Source organism: Trachemys scripta, chromosome 3, assembly GCF_013100865.1.
Source record: "Trachemys scripta elegans isolate TJP31775 chromosome 3, CAS_Tse_1.0, whole genome shotgun sequence".
NCBI lineage: Eukaryota > Metazoa > Chordata > Testudines > Emydidae > Trachemys > Trachemys scripta.
Genome location: NC_048300.1, coordinates 129,398,137 through 129,422,046, shown reverse-complemented (window position 1 = coordinate 129,422,046; position 23,910 = coordinate 129,398,137). Strand labels below are relative to the sequence as shown.

General features: G+C 40.2%; 1 protein-coding gene across 2 annotated transcripts in view; it reads right to left on the bottom strand.

The window, feature by feature from the left end:
- ASCC3 (activating signal cointegrator 1 complex subunit 3) overlaps positions 1–23,910 on the bottom strand; it is a 480,033-nt gene that overhangs the window by 10,388 nt on the left and 445,735 nt on the right. For both annotated transcript variants that reach the window (XM_034765979.1, XM_034765980.1), the window contains one exon: positions 19,364–19,588. In XM_034765979.1, coding sequence (XP_034621870.1) covers positions 19,364–19,588 — 225 coding nt within the window. The remainder of the gene's footprint in view (positions 1–19,363; positions 19,589–23,910) is intronic.

Here is a 23,910-nt window from a genome sequence, read left to right as displayed (position 1 = left end):
GTACTTACTTGCAATACTTCTAGCTCATTTTACAGCCCACTAGTGGAATAATGAGGAGCTGTGTATATTAGCCTGTACATTTAATCAAATGTTTTACAGACAAACAAAAGGCAGCATTTACTTAAGGCAAACTAAACAGTGAAATCTTCTTTAAACAAAGGAGTTGTTTACACATGCTGAGCTATTTCAATTAAATTACTCTGATTCCGGAGAAATGCTGAGTTTAAAAACACACAAGTTGGTTTCAGTCATGGTCAGACACACATCTTACATTAGTAGATTACATTGCAATTTCAACAGGTTTTGTTCCAGACCAGGGTGATAGAATCACTGACATATAGAAAAATATTTAAAATGTTGTCCTGAATTGCCTAGGTTTTGCTCCATTTCTCATGAAAGATGTGGAAAAGTGTCCTGCAGTTGTTAATATTCTGCATGCTAGGAATCTTTTTGGTGAGTAAATCTGAAATGTTTCCATTTGCCCTATAAATACCTGTAAAGGCAAAACTATCAATGTTGACACTGTTATGATCTTCTCATAAGAACCCCCAAGCTGATTTGCATTTTTTTGCTATAGAAAGTCTGATGATGCTGGAAACCAAATTTGAAAGGAGTAACCAGATAGCCTACGAGCTAGTGTGTTTGTTCACACACAGATTTCTAGTCATATGGAAGGAGGAGATACCCTCAGTATTTATCAAGGAGAAGACTGCCATTTCAAAAATCAACTTACTGGTAAATTAATAATTTTCCTGCTTGTAGATTGTACAAAGTATGTCTTAGTCTGTAACTCTCACTTACCAAAGGGTAGCTACATCAAACGCTCTCCCCAGACAGTCATACCTCTAATGGCCACTTCTCTTTTCCCACTCTTCTTCCTTCCTTCCCTTCACTTCTTTCTTCTTGTTGCTACTTTTACTTAATATTTACCTATGCACTTGCCTCACCCCCCAATTCGCAATAGCTAACATACATGGGCAACAAAGTGATACCTAATTACCTTGTCTATTGTGTTAACAGACCCCAATGGTGGAACAGGTGTATTCGAGGACCTGTCAGTTCTCTGTGGCTGTGAAGGCGAATGAGGGCTGCAGCAGGACGCAGACCTCTGGTTTCTCAGACTTCCCTTCCACTGGGTCCAGACCTCCTTCCTGCTAAGTTTTGTAAGGCTGCCGCGGGTGCACCGGCTCACCCACATTAAAAGATTACATATGTAGGCCTCTGCCAAGGGTGTTAACATCTCACACTAAAAGTCCTGTGGTGATGGAGACAGGAGTAGCAATCTCTGGGAGTCCCTAGTCAAAAATCTGCATGCAGGCGGCAGCTGTGTGTTGGTCGTCTTGCACTTGGACTTGTGAGACAGATGCGCAATTTAGCAGCTCTTTAACATGCGGCATCTTCATTCTAAAACTAAGGTCATCAGGACTATTATTATCAACCTTGAGTATGCTGATGACTGTGCCACCCTCATGCACACCGAGGCTGACTTGCAATCCATCCTAGATCTTTTCTCAGGTGCCTATCATTCACTTAACATTGGGAAGAACAGCCTGCCTCAGCACAAGCTACACCCCTTTACCCCCAAATTGTCATTGGCGGCGAACCCCTGGAAAAAGTTGGGTATTTCCCTTAACTTGGTAGCCACCTCTCCCAGACAGCCAATCTTGATGTGGAGATCGAACATAGGATCTGTTGTGCCAGTGCATCCTTCGGAAAGTTGCTTTATCGTAACTTTATTGACAGATCTGCAGATGGAAATGAAGATCCTGGTCTTCAGTGCAGTAATCATCCCCACTCTCCTTTATGAGTGCGAGATATGGGTGACATCCAAAGCCATCTTAATCGTCTGGAGTGATACTAACAGTGCTGCCTTATGAAGATTCTCCGTATCAGATGGGAAGATTGTCACACCAATGCCAGAGTTCTCTCTGCAGCTAACACCACCAGTGTTGAGGCAAAGATTATGAAACATCAGCTTTGCTGGGCTGGTCATTGTGTGTGGATGGCTGACAGTCATTTTCCGAAGCAAGTTCTCTTTTCTCAACTTAGTCGTGGTAAGAGGACCCATGGGGGACAGAGGAAACACTAAAAGGACACCCTGAAAATATATCTTAAGAAGAGAGGCATTGACCTCACGAATTGGGAAGAGCTGGCTGGCAATAGACTGCAGTGGCGTTGCATCATACATCAAGCCTCAGCCCGTTTTGAAGAGAATCGCCTTGCTCAAGATACTGAGAAATGGCAGAGGGAAAAGGAAAACGTACAGCATCCTGGCCAGCAGCTGTGCTCTCTCTAAGCAACCATCTGTCACATATGTGAAAAAACCTATAGAGCACAGATTGGACTCCTCAGCCATCTTAAGTCTCATCAATGACTTTTCCCCACGGCAGACATCATGCTCGTATCAAAGGATAGCCACCAACTGTGTGAATAGCAGTTATTCTTTTGCTTATATGAGCATGACTTTCTTTATGCTTCCAGTATGTTGAGTTGGTTTTCTTTTTGTAATCTACTTCTGTTGACAATTGTAAACATTTGTTTTTACCTAAAATAAAGTAGATTTTTGTTGAGGGTTGCGGAGTGAGGCAGATGGGTAAAGAGAGAAAGTTCACAGAATGAACTGAAGGATCCTTTTTTATAGACCATTCATAGAAATTGACAGAGGCCAACTTACAGATATCCCCTATGGTGTACCAAAAACCTGTGTGTGTGGGGGGGGACTGTGTGCTCCAGATTATTATTAGGAATCCACATAGCAAATCCTCTTTAATATTTTGCTCCTTTTTTAATATTTTGCTCCTTTACCCATACAATTTATTTACAGCATCTCTGTCTTGATGTGAAATACAAGATAATGACATTGTGAAGGAATTGGTACAATGGTAAAGTTTGCTTTTTTAATTTGCTATCTTGGAAACCTACACACATTTTCATTTTTAGCTAAGTATAAAACATACACATGCTTGATACTCAATGGAAATTGAAATTCCTGTAAATACTCAAGATAACAAATTGAGTCATTCAGTTTCCTCCAAATTTGCCATATATAAAACCTACTAGCTAAAAATTAGAAAAAAATTCAACAGATTTATTTCCAAGTATAATAATTACTACTACTACTTATTATTTGTGTAATCAGATCTCCTGTATCCCACCATTTTCTCTTTCACCTCACTCAACACCAACTCATTATGAGTTATTAATATTTGGCAGAGTTAAACTTGATGGTTGTTTATGTGCTCCAAAAAACTCCAATTCTTCTAATTGACCTGATCTTTTGTCCCATAAGTCATTTACAATGATATAACAGCCTGCCGAAATACATGGTGCATTATAATTTTAATTCTTGTTAGCCAAACCTTTAAGTATGTAATTTTATAAATATCTTACAGCTGATAACAGGTTAGGCTAGATTAAGAATGCTGTTCCAGAGTGAAAAATTGCACGTGGATAAATCTGGTCGCTGGAGCATCTCATTTGAACTTCACAAAGATTTCATGATGATGCTGGATATTTTAATTAAATTTATGAGATTTTTAAAAAGAATAGCATTAGATGAAAGTGACACAGATCATGCAAGAAATTTGCTTGTAGTAGAGTAAAACAAAAGGTTTGTAGTAAATTAAAAAGTACATGAAAGCATCTTTTGGTTTTTTTGATATGGAAGAGAAGATAGACTGAAAGGAGGAACCTGGGAGTATAGAGAATATGTATTATTCTTGATTTTGTTATAAAGAATGACAGAGAAATAAAGGAAGAAAGTAGAAATCATATATTGGCCCCGATCCTGCACTATTTTGGCCCCTATCCGACACGGATGCACTCATATGGCTCTTAATGCAGGATTAAGGCCTTAGCTTGTAAGCCTTTTAAGTGCTTCTTGTCTTAAAGTGCCATGTCCTCCAATGATGCTATATAAATAATCACAGTAACAATTAATGAGGTGTACTACAGCACTATTTTGGCCTTCATATCACAGAGCTTGTCTAGAAAACATCCAAGGGACTGAAAGTTCATTTGCTATAAAGATCAACTGTAGACGTTCAATACATGGGACTTCTGGCTCACTCTGTAATAAAGCAGGTGTGAGTAAAATAGTATCAGTCATTAGGGATGAGCAAATATTTATATTAAGTGGTATTTTGATTCTGATATTGATTTTGACTATTTCTCTTTTCCCCAGGAACACCTCCTGTATCAGAGCTTCAGTGCTCACTTCAGGTGACTCTGCTCCCTCCAAGGAATTTTCAAGGGGCACTGGGTGGCTGCTTCTCAGTCAGTGGTTGGCTGGGGGGGGGGGGGTGCAGGGGGGTAAGGGGAGGAGGAAGGCAAGCCATATATAGATTCTGCCTTCTAATCCCAATTTTTTTGGATAGGGTCCACTCTGTTGTCACCACTGGGGGTCTTCATTTTCCTTCCCTCCTCAGGTTCCTCTTTTTCTCTCTGACCAAGCGAGGCTTCTTCCCTTTCTTCCATATGTATCTTATTTTGTGGTGCCTCCTATGTCCTAGATGCCCCCTTCTCTAGGTTGGTCTACTGATGCTGAGGGCAGATGGTGCAAGGCAGCAGGAAGTTGTCTCTTCTCTTCCTGGCTCTCTGCCAACCCTTTCAGCTGCTCCTTCTATGCTACATCAGAGAGACCAGTGATGTCCTATATTTCCCACAAGGCTCTCCTGGCTCCTCCATGATTAATGGTTGTAAATATAGATAGAAATCTCTTGTAGAGTGGAGTCTATGTAGGTGACAGGGACTCTTGTCTCTCACATTGAAAGTTAAGCTAATTATCAGTCTCAAACATCAGAGGAGTTTGACAAGTTAGCTGTCACTTCCAGCAAGATCTGAAGGGCAACGCAGTGAGAATCTAAATAGAAACGTCCATCATAGAGGTTTAGGTCAATCATCAAGAGGACATGCTGCCCTATTGTGCCTTCAAAGTCCACTGGTTCCTGATGTGAATGGATACATTTGTTTCTCTCAGCCACTCATACTAGGGATTCTGAACTCTAGAGCCAACTGGCTGATTCACAGTCAGTTCTAATCTGGGGAATGGGAACAGGAAATAGGAAACAGGAACTGTTCTACAGGGTCTCGCACCTTTTAGCAGTCAAAGTGGATGTTATCTTCTACCCTTGGGAATTTGATCGTCTTCTTTCCTTAGTAGTTTTTATATAGAGAAATATAGAACCCCCCCGACGCTATTTTAATACATACATTTAAAAGAGGAAGTAATGCAACATGGGAAAAAATGGCAGTGGCAGAAGCTTCTACCCATCACCTTCGAGACAGTTTCAGTACGTATGTTCAAATAAAGTACATACTGAAAACAAACATACACACACTTATAAAACTGATCCAAGTCATAGGAGCCATGACGATTACTTTGAAATTTGTCAATTTAGAAATATTCTGGAGAGTTTTAAAATTTTTCTTGGTACTAGTTTTCATATCTTGCCACTTGTAACTAAGGCCAGGTCTACACTAACCCCCTAATTCGAACTAAGGTACGCAACTTCAGCTACGTGAATAATGTAGCTGAAGTTCGAAGTACCTTAGTTCGAACTTACCTCGGTCCACACGCGGCAGGCAGGCTCCCCCGTCGACTCCGCGGTACTCCTCTCGCCGAGCTGGAGTACCGCAGTCGACGGCGAGCACTTCCGGGTTCGACTTATCGCGTCCAGACAAGACGCAATAAGTCGAACCCAGAAGTTCGATCGCTCGCCGCCGAATTACCGGGTAAGTGTAGCCAAGGCCTAAAGTCCAACTGGACAGGCTTAGGTGGAAAAGAAACTGCATAATGAATACAATTTTAGGAGCTCTAAAATGACTTACATGTTTTTACATGTGACATTGAAGCATTAGAGTCTAGTATCTTGGACCTTAGAGGGCAAGGCCTACTTCTCATATAAATTTTGGGAATCTCTTGTTTTTGCCATGGTTACACTTTATAATACTGTGACTGTGCGGTAGTGGTTGTGACTTCATAATTAAGGTTGAGTTCTGTTTTGCCTTTAAAGCAGAGATTCAACCTCTTACCTTAGTAGGAAGAATACAGTGTATCCGCTGAAAAAGTACAGCACTTACAAGTAAGTAAATCAGTGAATTACTTTATGAGTTAAAATTAATAGATTCATAAATTCAAAGGCCAGAAGGGACTGTTGTGATTACCTGTCTGACCTCCTGTATAACACATGCCAGAGAATTTCTCAAAAATATTCTTAGAGCATATATTTTTAAGAAAAACATCCAAACTTGTTTTAGAAGTTGCCAGTGATGGAGAATCCACCAGGACCGTTGGTAGTTTTTTCCAATGGTTAATTACCCTCATGGTTAAAAAATTATGCCTTATTTCCGGTCTGAATTTGTCTAGCTTCAACTTCTAACCTATACCTTTCTCCGCTAAACTGAAGAGCCCATTATCACATATTTGTTCCCCACGTAGTTACTTATAGACTGTAATCAAGTCACCTCTTAAACCTTCTCTTTGTTAAGATAAATAGATTGCGCTGCTTGAGTCCATCCCTATAAGGCATGTTTTCTAATCTACTAATCATTCTCAGGGCTCTTTCTGAACCCTCTCCAATTTATCAACATCCTTCTTAGATTGTGGACACCACAACTGGACATAGTCTTCCAGAAGCAGTCTTACCAGTGCTACTCTACTCTCCAACTATATTCAACACTGATATGGTCTCAGCTGGAGTACTGTGTGGGCACCACATTTCAGAAAAGACGTGAACAAATTAGAGAAAGTCCAGAGGAAAGCAATAAGAATGACTAAAGGTCTAGAAAACATGACCTAAGAGGAAAGATTGAAAAAACTGGGTTTGTTTAGTCTGGAGAAGAGAAGACTGAGGGGGGACATGATAACAGTCTTCAAGTAAGTCTTAAAGTATATAAAAGGTTGTTATAAAGAGAAGGATGATACATTTTTCTCCTTATCCACTGAGCACAGGACAAGATGTAATGGGCTTAAATTGCAGCAAGGAATATTTATGTTCGATATTAGGAAAAACTTCCTAACTGCAAGTGTAGTTAAGCACTGGAACAAATTACGTAGGGAGGTTGTTGAATTTCCATTGTTGGATGTTTTTAAGGACAGGTGAGACAAACACATGTCACGGATGGTCTAGAGAATATTTAGTCCTGCCATGAGTGCAGGGGGCTGGACTAGATGACCTATCAAGGTCTCTTCCAATCTTACATTTCTATGATTCTGTGAAATACAGAAATAAAATAACTTCTGTACCCTTACTCAAGATTCCCTTGTTTATGTATCAAAGGATTGCATTAGCCCTTTTGGCTACAGCATTGTACTGGGAGCTCCTGTTCAGCTGATTATCCACCACAACCTCCAAATCTTCTTTCAGTCACTGCTTCCCAGGATAGTGTCCCCCATCCTGTAAGTAAAGCTTATATTCATCATTCCTATATTTATATTTAGCCATATTACATTGTATATCATTTGCTTGCCTCCAATTTACCAAGCAATCCAGATCCTTTTGAATCAGTGACCTGTCCTGTTCATTATGTACCATGCCCCCAATTTTTGTGTCATCTGTAATCTTTGTCAGTGATGATTTTATGTTAATAACTAGGTCCTTAGAGGGCAAGGCCTACTTCTCATATAAATTTTGGGAATCTCTTCAAGAGTTATAACATTTCTGTAAAATCTCTTCTTTCTTTTGAACAAAATAGAACAACACAGACTCTTCAAACTTTTCCTATAGCTAAAATTGATTTAAATCTTGTGCATGGGCTATATTTGAATACATTAATCAGTAATTAAACTACATTATTAATGATTGTTGTATCTCATTGCTACGATTATATAGGCTGCACACAGACCCAGGTGAGGTTAGATGTTCGGCTGCGTGTGTGTTCTTTTTGTGTTTTTCCTGTGTGGTGCCCCAGCTCTGTGCAGAAAGCCGGCACAGCAGACTTCGAGCAAACTGCCAATGACCACAAGATTCGTCAAGGTACAAAGGCACCAGGCCAGATTGATTGTCGGCAAAGCATGGTATTAGTATCCTGCAGACTTTACCAGACCACTAATACATGTTTGCCCGTAACAATGGACCAGCTCAGTGAATGGTGGGACTTTCTGTTCCTTTTTAGGCTAGTCAAAGACACTTCCTTTGAGATACATTTTTATATCCCAATACAATCAAGTTATGTACTGCCCCTCTGACATAGTCAGTTACTGCCCCTGGACATGGCTAGTTATCACCTTGTACATGTTGGTTTGAGTAAAACATTTTTATTATGTACTGTTATCCTGACATTACCTTTTAGGAGGGGTCAGTGTGCTTCTGTTATTCTTGGGGAATGTTTTTGATATTGGGATGTTTTGGTACCACTTGATATTGGGATGTGTTTGCGTGAGTACTCTGTGCCTATCACTTCTTAAGAATGTGTATTTTTGCAATATTAGTTCTGTTTTTGCCAGATTTTGTGAGCAGGTCCTGCCTTTTGTCTTTGCTTTATATTAGTAAAACTCTGACTACCACTTTAGCCCAGGCCTCAGACCTGGCTTATGCTTCAGGCTCTCTTCCTACTACATTTCCCCCATTTTTGTCTTTTTATTGCTTTACCCATTGTCCCAGAAAAAGCATAATAAATAGACTGAAGATGGCCCAGTGGGCTAAATACTATTATGTAGCCATCTTACTTTTTTATTTACACATTAATGCCCCATTTGTTCCTTAGTTTGCACATTCCCTCCTAGGACTGATGGACAGATTTTATTTTTTAATTGTTTTTAGTTTTTTATAGTGAGCCTGGGAATGTTAGGTCTGGGACCATGACTGAGTAGTGGGGTGTAGAGTTGTGCTTTGATAACCTGTGGGTGACATAAAGAGGCCTTTATACTTAGTTGGTGGTCGATGAGATGGGCTTTGGTTAGGATTATAAGTGTATTGTTCTTATACCTTACAGAATATTATGGGTATGTATACTAATATATATAAGGGATTACATGACTTTTTTGAATAATTAAATACCAACTATATTTTTATATAACTTGTGATAAATGATAATATATGGGTAATACTGATAGTTGGTATGCATACATATATGTAAATGCATATATAATAATATGCATATATGTATATGTTTGTACCTTAAACATTTTTTATAGGACACATTTGGTTTAACACACCTCACAAAGTATTTAAGAATACAGATGTTTAACAGCCCTTACAAACTGTATAAGTACGAACATTTGCTTTTAAAACATTAATAAGCATTTGATTATTTTTAATAATGATTATTTATTACTATGGCAGTGTTAGAACTGGCCATACTGGGTCAGACCAAAGGTCCATCTAGCCCAGTATCCTGTCTTCCAACAATGGCCAATGCCAGGTGCCCCAGAGGGAATGAACAGAACAGGTATGCCCTGTTGCCCATTCCCAGCTTCTGGCAAACAGAGGCTAGGGACACTATCCCTGCCTATCCTGGCTCATAGCCATTGATGGACCTATCCTCCATGAATTTATCTTGTTCTTTTTTGAACCCTGTTATAATCTTGGCCTTCATAACATCCTCTGGCAAAGAGTTCCATGGGTTGACTGTGTGTTGTGTGAAGAAATACTTCCTTTTGTTTGTTTTAAACCTGCTGCCTATTAATTTCATTTGGTGACCCCTTGTGTTATGAGAAGGAGTAAATAACACTTCCTTATTTACTTTCTCAGCACCAGTCATAATTTCACAGACCTCTATCATATGCCCCATTAGTCCTCTCTTTTCCAAGCTGAAAATTCCTAGTCTTACTACTCTTTTCTCATATGGAAGCTGTTACATGCCCCACATTTTTGTTGCCCTTTTCTGAACCTTTTCTAATTCCAATATATTTGTTTTGAGATGGAGTGACCACATCTGCACATTTGACTAAACTTTTATTGAAACAGCACTAAAGCACACAGCCACCGCCTCATCCGCCAATTCTGGGAGATGGAGAGAGCACTGAGATGCACTACTTTCCTGCATTCACCATCCCAGGTCTGGAAGATGGGCAATGTTTCCCTGGCTTCCGGAGCTGGCAGGGAGGCAGAGTGGTGGGCTTTCTTTCTCCTCAGCAGCTGGGCTGGAAGGCATTGTGAAATTGACAAGAGCCTTCCCCGGAAGCTAAAACATTCTGTTTCAGTTCTCTTGAAATGGAATTTTTCCTGTGAAAATTTTCATGGTTTTTGATGTTTTGCCCTGTTTCAGGATAAAACTTTCTCAAGCGTGAAAATTTTCACAGAAAGGGATTCTCTTTTTTCGAACAGCTCTACTTCAGAGTACTGGGCCTAGGAAGATACCTTTTGAGAAAAAAATGTAATTACTTTTGCTCTTCAAAAGTTAAATAAATGGTTTTTTTTTCAAATGCAGTAAATCAGAATTGTATACCTGTATAGCTATCTCCTCTGAGGAAAAGATGGCTTACCTTATTTGCAGTTAATAGGAATGCAGCCAGTAGGGCAGATGACACTCCTTTTATATTATTCTCTGTAACCCTGCTCCTTCACACATTTTCGCCTCCCTCTTCCACTGCTTCGCCGCCCATTACTACACGCACTCTTCTCCATCCCCTACCCCTTGAAAGTCTCTCTGATGCATGCAAACTAAGACCTTCCCAGATGCTTTATAAGACCCTCTCTGTTGCTCCTTCAGTCTCTAAAGTAATATTATCAATGTGATCTGAACTATGGAAAGAATGGATCATCTATTCTATATATTTGGTTGAGCACAACTCTCTAAGTTTCTTACTTTGCTTTAAACAGTTTTACAGAGATAGAACCAGCCACAGATTGCTATACTGGCAACATGAAAATTACAGTATTTTATCCAACTGGTCAAAAATTTGTTAAGTTCCAGAAATCCAATTTATTCTTAAATTGTTATTAATTTATAAATTGATATACTGTATTATGCTTATCAACCCAACAGCACAATAAAGTACTTTTGAGAAATTCCCATGGCAATGAAAACCCACTCTCACCTATATAAACAAGCTCCAAGTTCTTAAAGATACCATTATATCCAATTTCAAAGCTTACATCAGTCTACCGAATGCAGAAAAAAGCAACAGCCATTTTCTCAAGATAAATATGCCCTTTTTAAAGGTTACGGTCAATTTCCAATTAATAGTACAATATTTTGTCAATAATTAAAATATTTTAAGTGCATTTATAAGAATTCTTTTTCAACAGCAGCAGTTGTTCACAGTAACTTTCTCCTGAACTTTTGGCCCCATAAGGTTAGCATTCAGGAAGCTCAGCTGCTGTCTAACAAACTTAATTAATCAAAAAGTCATTTCCGAGCAGTAACTATGAGTAAAAGTGCTTCAAGTGTGCTAGCAAGCCTACAAGTTAATCAAAATGCTAATGCAGTACAAATTAAAGTTGTGATTAACATTTCACAGTAGCTGCTTAAGTGAATTGATCACACAAATGGGTTAAGCATTAGTCATTTCCTCCAGCCCCAACTGGGAAAACGTTTGTCATGGGTGGGGGAGGGATTGTACATAAGCAGCACCGTATCATCATTAAACTGTCACCAACTGCTGCCATACAACAGTTTACAAGTTTATCTATGGTGTGCTAAAAAAAAAAAAAAAAAAAAAAAATCAAGTAAAAAAAAAAATCATAGGCCTACAAAATAAATTAGCTCTCTAAAGAGAGCTGGCATGTAAGTTCCCCTGAACATCTAGTATGCATGGGTACTCCCCCTCTACAACACTACACATCGGTGTTTATTATCTGCAAATGAACACGATCAGTGCAGCACATATCCTAGGTAAAGAGTTTTGATTACTCTGTTGCTTCTGCCCTTCTGAGCTAGGATAATATCAGTCCAAATGTGGAAGCAGCCAGTATTACAATCGTGACTGAATTCGGCTACCACCATCAGTGTGCTACACACATTCATACACAGTGTATGTACTGGCTAAATTAATGTGTTTCAGAAGATTCGTCTATATTTTAAAGTTTATTTAATTTTTCTTCTCCTTTCCCTCCTTCAAAGGCTCCCTGTTTATTTTTAGTAATACACACATCCATTAAAATGTAGTGACTATCTCTTGCTCCAGGCACTTCTCAACAATTCTTAAATATACAACCATAAAATAGACTGCTCCTGTAACGGACTCTCTCCAGCCATTAATCACATTATCTACAGTAACCAGCAATAACACAGCAGCTATAAACATACATAAGATCTCCCATCAGAGCCTTCCTACTTCTCCACAGCTAGGGAAAACAAATGGACTTTGGAACAAGCTCTGAAACTAGTGCTATTAACGATGAAGGTGATGGGGGAAGCAAGCTCTAAAATGGAGGAGCACGCTCTCTGTCTTATATGTGCAGGACTGTAGTTCAGGCATCTCTGCTGATCACAAATGTGCTGGTATTACAGCAACCTATCTTCCAGCTGAGGAGTGCTAGACATAGCTCCTTCTAAACATGTCAGTGAGTCCGGTCAGTCACACGATACTTGTGTGTACAAATGTAGGGTATATGTTAAATATAGTTAAATAGGGCAGAATACTTGTTTCTCTCATATTTTTAAGGTGCCTTCTGAGACAGCTAATGCAAAAGATCCAGTGCATTTACCATAAGCTTATTACTATTTATTATTTTACAGCACCCCAGAATGTGCTAAGCTTCAGAGTTCGAACAAGGAGTTAAGGTCCCTGCCCTGAAGATCTTACACTCTACGTTTGGACAGGAGATAGCAAAGGGGTACCAAAACAGCAATAAACAGCACTACAATCTCATGGTTTCTCAGTTAAGGGATGTGCATATTTCTCACTGCAAACTGTACTTCTGTCTACAATTCCAGATCTGACGTCTCTTCTGTCTTCTCTCAATGTACAGGTATCCTACTGAGATGTGCTTAACACATCCATAGGCAAACACTCTTCAAAGGTTAAGGCTGAGCTCCATGGCAGTCCTACTCCCTGGAAATACTAAAATGTTTTATCAACGATTATACTACAAGTGGAGGCTCGTAGCCAATCCAAATGCAAAGCCAGCTGCTGTCACGTTATTTCTCAGTGAAAGTGACTGCCCTGCTGAATGTGAGATGGATTGTATTACTATCTCAATTATCCATTTCAATTAATACAAATATAGTAGGTAGTTTCAGAACAGGAGAATAAGAGCTGATCGCTGAATACACAGCCAGAAAGTACAGGTCTTGATAAGAGAAGCAAAAAAGAGATTAGATTTATTCTGTTTCAGATATTATTAAATCAGGGATAGGAACAAAGATGGGGCATTGCTTTTAAAATAATAAGCACTACTACTACACTATCAAAATATTAGATGAATCATTTAGTCAGAACAAACACAAATTTTGTCTTCTACTATAATGGTCTCCATCACAACACTGAAGAAATATCATCCTTTGTTGTAGGCAGTGTAGTTGTAGTCATGTCGGTGTCCCAGGATATTAGTGACAAGGTGGGTGAGGTAATGTAGTGGACCAACTTCTGTTGGTGAAAAAAACAAGCTTATGAGCTTACACAGGGCTCTTCCTTCAGGACCTGGCAGGCACGGGACCTGACAAAGAGCTCTGTGTAAGCTCGAAAGCTTGTCTCTCTTCCCAAGAGAAGTTGGTCCAATAGAAGATATTACCCCTCATCCTTGTCTTTCTGAAGAAATATCAATTAGTCATGCAACTGTTGGCATGTTCAGTGCTATTCCACAGAGCCTTATGTCCTCTTTTAGTGAGGCAGGATGGGAGTGGAGTATGGGACTTATGAAGACCATGCAGAGATAACTTTTAAAACAATTATTTGAGTTATGACAGTGTCCAGAGACTTAGCTGAAATTAATTATTGTTATACTAGGTGCTGTACATTACACTTAGCAAAAGACTGAGTTCTTTGGGTCAGGAGCAATCTAAATAGAAAAGGCAAACAAAGAGTAGGAAACATGGAGTAATATCCCCTTTTTACAGCTGGGACACTGAGGCAGAAAGAGATGAAGTGACTTACTCAAGATCAAACAAGATGTCTGTGGCAGTGCTGGAAACTGAACCCAGATCTCCCAGGCGTCAGTCCTATGCCTTAAGCGCAAGTCCATCCTTCCTCTCACTGGAAGTGTCTTCCTTAGTCCTTGTCTCTTACTTTTCAATGTGGGGCACAGCCATTCATACAGAAAATTCCTGCAGCCCCATTAAGGACTCCAAAGCTATTAACTGCCAAAGCTGTCACTCAGCTGCCAGGAAGACCACACAACAACATTCCTGGGATTTATGCAGCAAATAGGGATGGACACCACATGCACCTCCCCCAGTCCCAGGTAAGTATATGACAAATTTCACTGTAACAAACACCTTGTTACAATGAACAAAACCCATGTCTAAGTGATATTAATCACAGCAAAGATATAGTGAAGCATGTTTGTCTCCCTTTCTATGGCAACAATCGTATTTCCTTATTGGGACAGCAGTGAGACTGCTGGAACCAGGTTATTGTTCTGTACGGTGAGGGAATAAGCTCTTTAACTGACATTTGACATTTAAGCTTATGAATTTGTTTTCCATCTTGAGCATATTTCAATATAGAGCTGTAATATAAAAAAACAAAACGTTTAAAGGGGCAGGGGAAATCTCTGTCTCAGGAAAAGCAATTTTATGATAAAGGCTGCAAGCACTTTGGATTGGGAGAGTGAAGGGTTTTAGACCTGTACCCAAATGAAAATAAGCTTGTTTGAACATATTTACCGTTGCTTACTCTGAAAGAGGCGTTTGTAACAGAGATTAAACTTTAAAAGAGATCAGGGGACATTCAGCCTTAAAAGAAGTTATTCCGAGATGGAAGTGAACATTTGTTGGTCCCTGAAGGATCCAGGAAAACAGCAGACTCATGGGAATTGCAATATATATAATTTTGGGGAAGTTCCATAGCCTGTGGTATACTGAAGGTCAGACTAGATGATCACAATGGTTCCTTCTGGCTTTAGAATCTATGGATCTATATAATGACCAGTAAATAAGATACCTAAAGAGACCTGTCTTGAAAGAGGAGAAGAAAATATTTAGGAGGATTTCTGCATTGGAAGCCCCAATAAATAAAATAAGTGATTTAAATAGATTTATGTGATTAGCCTCTGAACAGTTCCTGTTTGTCTGATTATGCTGCATTTATGTTTACAAAAGTTTCAGGACTTCAGGTGTACACATAAGAAAGTAATATGAATTTTAGATGACAGTATTTGACGAGTATTTTCCTTTTTACAAAGCATGGTATTTGTATAACAAGCATGCACAATGTGTGTGCATGTCATTTGTGTGTGTGCATGTGCACATGCATGTGTTTTATGAAGGAACTACCAGTAATTCACCAGTAAATGTGTTGAGATTTGAACTTCAGTCAGGATTAAGTCTCCCCACCCCCATCCCTGTTTTATGCTTTAATTAAGTGAAATGAATTTGGTGAAATTAGTCTCCAAATTTGGCTCAATAAATTTTCAGAGGACAACTAGACTTTTTAAGTAAAAGGTTGACTAATGATTGCAGAAGGAACATTTAAAAATAACTTAATTTAATTTTGCCAAGATTAGCTGATAGAACTGCTCAGATGTCAACTATTTCTGTTATCTGACATGGCTAGCATGCTTCCCTGACTCATCACTAGTTCTGCTCAGCACAGAGACACTAAGGGCTTATCTTCACTCTTCCAGCTAAATCTATTTAGTGCGTCTGGTGAAGACACGCTACGTTGACGGAAGCATGCTCTCCAGTCGACGTAATTAATCCACCTCAATGAGAGATGGAAGCTATGCTGGCGAGAGAGTGCCTCCCGCTGCCATAGCACGGTGTAGATACTGTGTTAAGTTGATGTAAGTTACGTCGCTTGGGGGTGGTTTTTTTACACTCCTGAGCAACGTAACTTACATCGACTTAAGCGGTAGCGTAGACAAGGGGCAGGCTCAGAGGCAGAAGGAATGATGGAGTAGGTGAGAAATATGTGGGGGACTGGAGGGTAAAGAGGCTTGTATGTCGAGGTGAAAAATAGGGATCTACTTTTGCAGTGGGCATGAGATGCGGTGGGAGTTCAGGGCCTCTCTGCTGAGGCATAAGCATTTGAAATTCTCCTCCAATGGTGCTGCCTTGGGGCTCAAGGTTGGGAGCCCACCTTTGATGTGCCCATTGGCAGGCTTCACTGCATCAATTTACATTTCGTTCACATCTTGAAAGTTATCTGCACAAACTTAACAGCTGGAGACTTTTTAAAAATAAGTAAATAAATAAAAGGTTAGCATCTTGAACACAAGAAGAAAGCCTCTAGGAAAAAATACTGGCTCACTTAGGGTGACCAGACAGCAAGGGTGAAAAATCGGGACGGGGGTGGGGGGTAATAGGAGCCTATATAAGAAAAAGACCCAAAAATCGGGACTGTTCCTATAAAATCGGGACATCTGGTCACCCTAGGCTTACTGAGCTGTCACAATCTGACCAGCTTGACTCCTGATGTCGCCTCTGCCTCCCCACCCCCACAATGTTACACACACATACACACACACATAGATGGATAGATAGATATAGTTCTATCTATACACACACACACACACACTTATCAATTGATCCTTCTCCGATCAGTTCCTTTCTCACAACTAAGATCTTTTTTCTCCACCCCAGTTGACCCACAGTTCATCAACAGGTCAGTGTTAGGGAAAAAGGTAACAACCCATACGGAAAGTGTAACCCTGTCTATTGTTTAAGCTTTAGGAACTTTAACCTTTGTTTGGAAAGCATGACTAATAAGATGAAGCAAATATTCTCCCAAGAGAGGTAAACCACGTGACAGTTTCAAAACACAAAAATGTTTCCCCCACCACACTTTCTTTCTTTCCTGGTCATGTAGCTCTGTATATACCAATATCTACTCGTAGAGGACAAAGGCACAAACAAGTTCTGTTATAGTAAGATAATTATTCAGGAACTTTTTCTTCCGCTTAATGTAACCGAATACTTCATTTTTAAAAAGTGATAACAGTTTTTAAAAATCCCTATCCTGCAATAGGTATTAGAACATTAGTACAAATATTTGTAGTAAAAATAACTAAAAAGATCTTTAATTCACTTTTCTTTTTCAACTATTGCTATGTAGTAAGAGCCCACTGAAGTGACAAATTATTATTTAAATGAATTAGGTGCTTTACATGAAATTGAAGTGAAATTTCTGACCTTACTAATGATGTCTATCATGTGAACTCCATTCATAATCAAAGTTTAAAAAAAGAATTTCTCTTTAAAATAAATCTTCATCACCTTTGTTTTAGTAATTAGAAATATAGGGAATGGGGTTCCTTTCAAAACCTGTTTGCTAAGTTTCTGGCTACAGAAATAAAAATATCCGTGATGTGATTTGCTTATTTCTCTTATTTTTAATTCACCTGGTTCAATCATCATATTACAAGTGGTGCTGGCCTTAACAGGTGGTGTGTTTTGCTAGGGCAAGGCCTGAGACCCACTCCAGCCTCTGGGCACTGCAGTGCTGCCCATCAGACAATGGCATACCTCTTTTGTGAGGGGTGTTGCCATGGGACCTCTCTCAGAAACTGGTTTTACAGACTAGCAGCTTGGCACAGCCAGTAAAATGACTCCTATTATTTATTTGTATTAGAACAGCGACTAAAGGCACAATGAAGATCTAGACCTACTTATGCTAGGTCAGTAGTGGGCAATCTGCCGGCCCCATGCAGCCCATCAGGGTAATCTGATTGCGGGCCATGAGACATTTTGCTGATTTTGACTGTCCGTAGGCATGGCCTGCCCCCGCAACTCCCAGTGGCCGCGGTTCGCCTTTCCTGGCCAATGGGAGCTGTGGGAAGCGACAGCCAGCACGTCCCTGCGGCCCGCGCTGCTTCCCACAGCTCCCACTGGCCTGGAACAGTGAACTGCGGCCACTGGGAGCTGCAGGGGGGCCATGCGTGCAGATGGTCAACATCAGCAAAATGTCTCACGGCCCGCAATCAGATTACCCTGATGGGACGCATGCAGCCCATGGGCTAGAGGTTGCCCACCACTGTGTTAGATGCTGTACATACAAATAGTAAGAAGACCCTCAGGATCTTATAATCTAAGTAGTCAAGACAAGGAAAATATTGCTATCCCTATGTTTCACAGATGGGGAACTGAGGCAGAGACAGATTAAGAGGTTTCCCAAGGTAACACAAGAACTGAATGCCAATCTCCTGAGTCCCAGTCCAGTACTGTAAGCACAGTACTATTCTTCCTCTCTAACAGTAGCAGGTAGAAGCAGGCTATTTCTGCTTCAAACTACAGCTGCATTTAACCTGCCTCCCAGAGCTGTGTAAATATTCCTTTTAGCAGTTGAAGTAATTCTATTCCAGATTTATACTGCTGCTCTAAATTGTCCTTGATGGGGACAGTTGTGCGTGTGGTTGTGTGTTATAGGTATTCTTGATGGTCAAATTAGAATGCCTAGTGGTATGGACTTTTTGTGCAACTGCAAAAGTCACAAACTTGGAGAGTGGCTTAAAATCAGTTTGGATGGTGGCAGCCTCCTCTTCGAGCCCTGTGGTAGTTGAGAAATGGGGAATATAGCAACTGAAAATCTCATCTAAAATTAGATTGTTAACATAGTCAGGTAAGTTTTATTTGAGCTCTGCAATGTCTAGAGCACTTTTGGGTCCTGTGAAAGACAGTTCATAAATAACAAAAATAAGAATTGCCCACAGAGGTTGGGTCTACAGGAGAGCACATCTCTCAGTGCAAAACTAGGCTTTCCAAAGCACATTCACTTGTAGGGAACTGCAGACCAGTTTCAGGTAGTACAGTGAGGATACTCGGATACAGGCCGGCTTCCTCCTTGCCTCTGGGGTGCTCAACTCCCGCTCCGCCCCAGGCCATGCCCCTGCTCCACCCGAAGTCCCCTCCCTGCCTCTTCCTGCCCAGTTCCGCCCCCTTCCCGGAGCGCACCCTGTCACTGCTCCTCCCCTTCCTCCCAGGGCCTCTGAACACCGCAGAACAGCTGATCGCGGTGAGTGGGAGGGGCTGGGAGGGAGAAGGAAATGTTGATTGGCAGGGCTACCAGTAGACGGGAAGTGTTGGTGGAGGGAGGAGGAGGAGCTGGCTGCTAAGCACCCACTAACTGCCTCCTTCAAACCAGTACCAATATCTATTGCCATTCAGTTTTATCTTTATTTACATTAGTTCTGTAATGTTGTGGGCATTCGGTCACTTTCTAAATAAATTTGCGTCTGTCTTAGGTGTTCCAGTCCTCAACAAAATCATATTGCAGTACATCTCCAGAAAACAATGTGGATTTTTCCTGGACCAAAAATATTACAACACAGTAATGCCAAAGAGTAAAGCAGCAGATAAAATATGAAATGGATTACTGTACCTGACATATTCTTATAGATTGGTCCAACACTGTCTTGGTATCAGTAGCATAGTCTGGGCAAGGCAGCATGGCATGACTAAAATGGGCTTGCAGCAGAAGATGCGTTTTTGTGTGGGAACTGTCAAATGAATGAGGATTGACTTCAATGGGGAGATGTTTTGCCAGTTCACTGTTCATCTGATCTTCATTGTGTCTCACTGGAAGATCTGCATACTCTTCAGCATCCTTAACAAAAAAATTAAAAGGAGAAAAAATAGGTTTTTTTAGTACATAAAATGTAAGAAAGCAATTGCAATTAAGTAGCATTTTTTTGCACTGTCATTTTTTTTAGGACATTTACAACAAACTACATGGAAATCAGAGTATATAGCGGAGATTTTGCTAAAAACAACCATTTTGGCTAGTGATGTTTAAACATCCTTTTTCTTACTCATTTATCAAAACAATAAATGAGTAAGAAAAACAGTAGTTTGTTAAAATATTCAGGAACCATTAAAGTGTTTGAAATACTCTTTATATATCTGATTTTTATGTTAGAGCAGAATAGCGCAGATTTCATAGTAAGTACTGAAATATTCCTATTAGTCAAATACAGTATTTAATCCCAAGTAATTAGTTTGAGATTGACTACATGACCTAATAGAGGTCTTCTATCACCCTAAATGGCCCATAAAGTGATGTAATGAAGCCAATCTTAGACTTAAAGCAAGCAGTCAATAATGCACATTTTCATTTTTCAGAGAATATCCAAATGTTTCTGCTTTTCTTTACACACTCAAGACACACAGTGGGTTTCAAATCAGTCTAACAACTCTAGTCTATTTTAAATATTACAAATATTTAATGTCCAAGCAATAGATGATCAATGTCTAAAAGATTATTAAAACTGCAAACTAATTACTTGGGATTAAACACTACCCGTCTTCTGTGCCTTGCAGAGGGGCACACATGCTGGCTATGCTTTGCAACTGATGCGTATGCAGGGGCTTTCTGGAATTTATACAGGGGGTCTAGGTAACAATGGGAGTTCCCTGTGTGTCCACATGTAAGGTTTTGGGGATGAGATAGGGACAGGCTGGGCTAGTAGCAAGGGCAGAGCTGATGAATCTTGTACTGTACTAATCAACTGCCCCATGTGGACTGGGAATCCAACAGCAGCAGGAATACTGCATCCTCCAAATTGTAGCTTTGACCACTTAGTGGCTCTGCTGTAGTTCTAGGACTTAGCACTGGGGAGGTTTCCTTTTCTTCACTGTTCACATGCACCAAGTGTGTCTACTCTGGCTTGGTGTGGGAAGGATTTCATAATTTCCTAAAAGTATGAAACTTTGCAAATCAAATCAAATCATCAATATGTAATGTCTTTTGTGCCTGTAATTAAAGCAAACAGATTCCTTTTACCAACTGGGTCAATGAAAATTTTGGTAGTCTGAAAGACAATGTTGTTATAAAAGGAGAATGCCCTCATAACCGTGGATTCAGCAAAGAGACTGTTAAATTAAAGATAAAATATTCAGGGTTTTGTATCTATCTTTTACTACAGATTTGATACTATGGGCTTTAGTCTCCAATCTCCAATCAGACTTCCTGCAAATCCATATTAATTAAATGTTCACAATGGTAAGTAATTCAGAGTGAGATATAGGAAAAAAAAATGCTCTTTTTAGTATACCTTGGTGGACTACCATAATTCATAGTAGCTTAACACCTGATATATGTCCCAATTTATAGGACACCTTTGGAACTTATTTGATAAACGTTCTACTGTTAGTCTGTCTAATAATAAACACCACTAATATTATTTTCAAGTTACATTTATGGCACACTGAAATTACACTTACATAGTGAAACATAAATGTGAAAGAATGACTGAGTCTAGAATGTTTAAGAATAGTTAGAAATAAAAGCAGTGTCATTAATTTATTTCATACTTTGAGAGCAGATTAAAAGTGAAGACTGACCAAAGACAACTGCTGCTTAATCCTTGATGTCTCTGCCAGATCTCTTGTGAAAACTGCGGTCATTTATTCTCTGAACCTAAGGTCACAATCTTTTTAAGCCCTATAGAATGTTGCATGTTTGCTCTGCTCTTTTATTTAGCTCACATCCCCTTCAAAGATATTTTAAAGAATATTTACCAAGGAGATTTTTTACTTAGTTTTGCCTTGCAGTTTCAAGCAGCAGCAGGAGACAGGAGCAGGATCATCTGAGCGATTCCAGACCGACTGGTATTCCTGAAAATACCTTCTCACTAGTTTTTCTCCAGTACGATGTGTTTTATTTACTTCCAAAACAGTCATCTTATTTCAGACAACTTGCCTACTTAATTTCCTGTGACTGTAAGTAAGTGAGGTTCATTTTCTTATCTGCATCATGTAGGTAATTAAAGGAAATTGAGAATGGGTAGTGAAGCTTTTATGCAACTGGGAATGAAGCTGAATGGAGGGCACTAAGGTCAGCAGAGTCCATTATATTTTTATGTGAGAGGCCGGTATGTCTGCCCTGTCCTTGTTTGTTTAGTGTAGGCTGGACAGACTACTAACTGCAAATCTGTTTCTCTGATTTGCCCAGCTGTCCTTGAATAAAGACATCTTCCATTGCAAATGTTAAATGACAGTGATTGACAACCCTATGATGAACTCTGCTTGTAACCCTCTGCTACTGTTTTCAGATAGCACAAGAAAGGACAGAATAAAGAAACATCCTTCGTAATCACCTCAAATGTGTCCTGCTGTTCACTCAGTATTTTCCATTTTCGTTTCCCTTTTCATTACAAACCTCAATCTGTTCTGCAAATGCTATAGACTCAACTATGCCAAGCAATGTACAAAAATATATATTTCACTACATTTCATTTGAATACTGTACATAATTCAGGGTCTGATTAAATGGATTAAGTTGCATAACAATTTAATGTTATCACAATTCTTAGTACAAACTTTACAATTAGACCAAAAAGCATTGCTATAAATGTTCTTCCTTTCCTTGTTTTTCTCTGATGTTGTGTTAAATCAGCACTATTGTAGCTTACAGCTCACATGCTATATAATCTTTATCTATATGAACACCTGTTGTAAAGCATAACCTGCTTGGATGATAGTCAGCAGTTGACTACAGATTTTAATTGTGTACTCTACAGTCATGCATTTGCAGCCTCGTCACACCGCCCACAGCCCTGCTGGAACGTTATGGATTCACCCACAATCATAGAATATCAGGGTTAGAAGGGACCTCAGGAGGTCATCTAGTCCAACCCCGTGCTTAAAGCAGGACCAATCCCCAGACAGATTTTTACCCCAGTTCCCTAAATGGCTCCCTCAAGGATTGAACTCACAACCCTGGGTTTAGCAGGCCAATGCTCAAACCACTAAGCTATTCCCCCCCACCCCAATATCTTCCTCTGGCCCCAGAGACTACCGTGGCAAAGAATTTCAAGCAGCCAAGCTGCCTCCCTCTCTTCCTGTGTTATACTGGTCCCCTTGCGGGACCCACACAAGGTATCAGCCAGGAGGTTAAGGTGGCAGCTGCAGCCCGCAATCAAAAGGACAGGATATTGGTGAGACAGGAAGGTGGAAAGAACAGATTGGTTAGAGAGCAAGGGGCAGGAAGGGTGGCAGGGGCTGAAGGGACAGATTGGGGAGGATAGTTTAGATCAGGGCCCAAAAAAGGCAACACAGCAGGCATGGAACAATTTGAAAGGGGCAGAGAAGAGGGAAGGCTGCTCCAAGCTCCCTTATCCAGCATGGCCCAAGATCTCCTAACTGCTCTCTGAACCCGTAAACCCCAGACTCACATCAGAAACACCCCCAACACCATTACCAACTTCAGGCTACTTCAACACTTCCTCTAGCTTCCCAACCCCTGCCCGGGACTCTCCTAAACCCTTCCCCCACATCACCTCTATGGACCAGTGATCCTGGTTCCTGCAACCCCATGCTTGCTTCTGAGGGATTACAAATAGTGACTTGTTCTCACCAGTGGGAAATGTCACATCTGAAACAGCACAAAACTTCACAGTTATGTTATACCCATAGACTATAAAGCCAAAAGGGACCATTATGATAATCTAATCTGACCTCCTGCATAACATGGCCTATAGGACTTGCTTGAATTAATTCCTCTTCGAACCAGAGTATGTCCTTTAGAAAAAACATCCAATCTTCATTCCAGTGATTGAGAATACTCCAAAGCCCTTAGTAAATTGTTCCAATGGTTAATTACCCACACTGTTAAAAATGTGCACCTTATTTCTAGTCTAAGGCCTGGTCCACACTAAGTCCCCAGTGCGAACTAAGATACGCAACTTCAGCTATGTGAATAATGTAGCTGAAGTCAAAGTACCTTAGTTCAAACTTAAAAGTACTTACCGCAGGCTCCCCCGTCGACTCCACCTACTCCTCTCGCAGAACAGGATTACCGGTGTCAACGGCGAGCACTTCCGGGATCAATTTATCGCATCTTGTCTAGACGCGATAAATCGATCCCAGAAGATCGATTGCTGGCCGCCGAACCAGCGGGTAAGTATAGACGTACCCTTAATGTGTCTA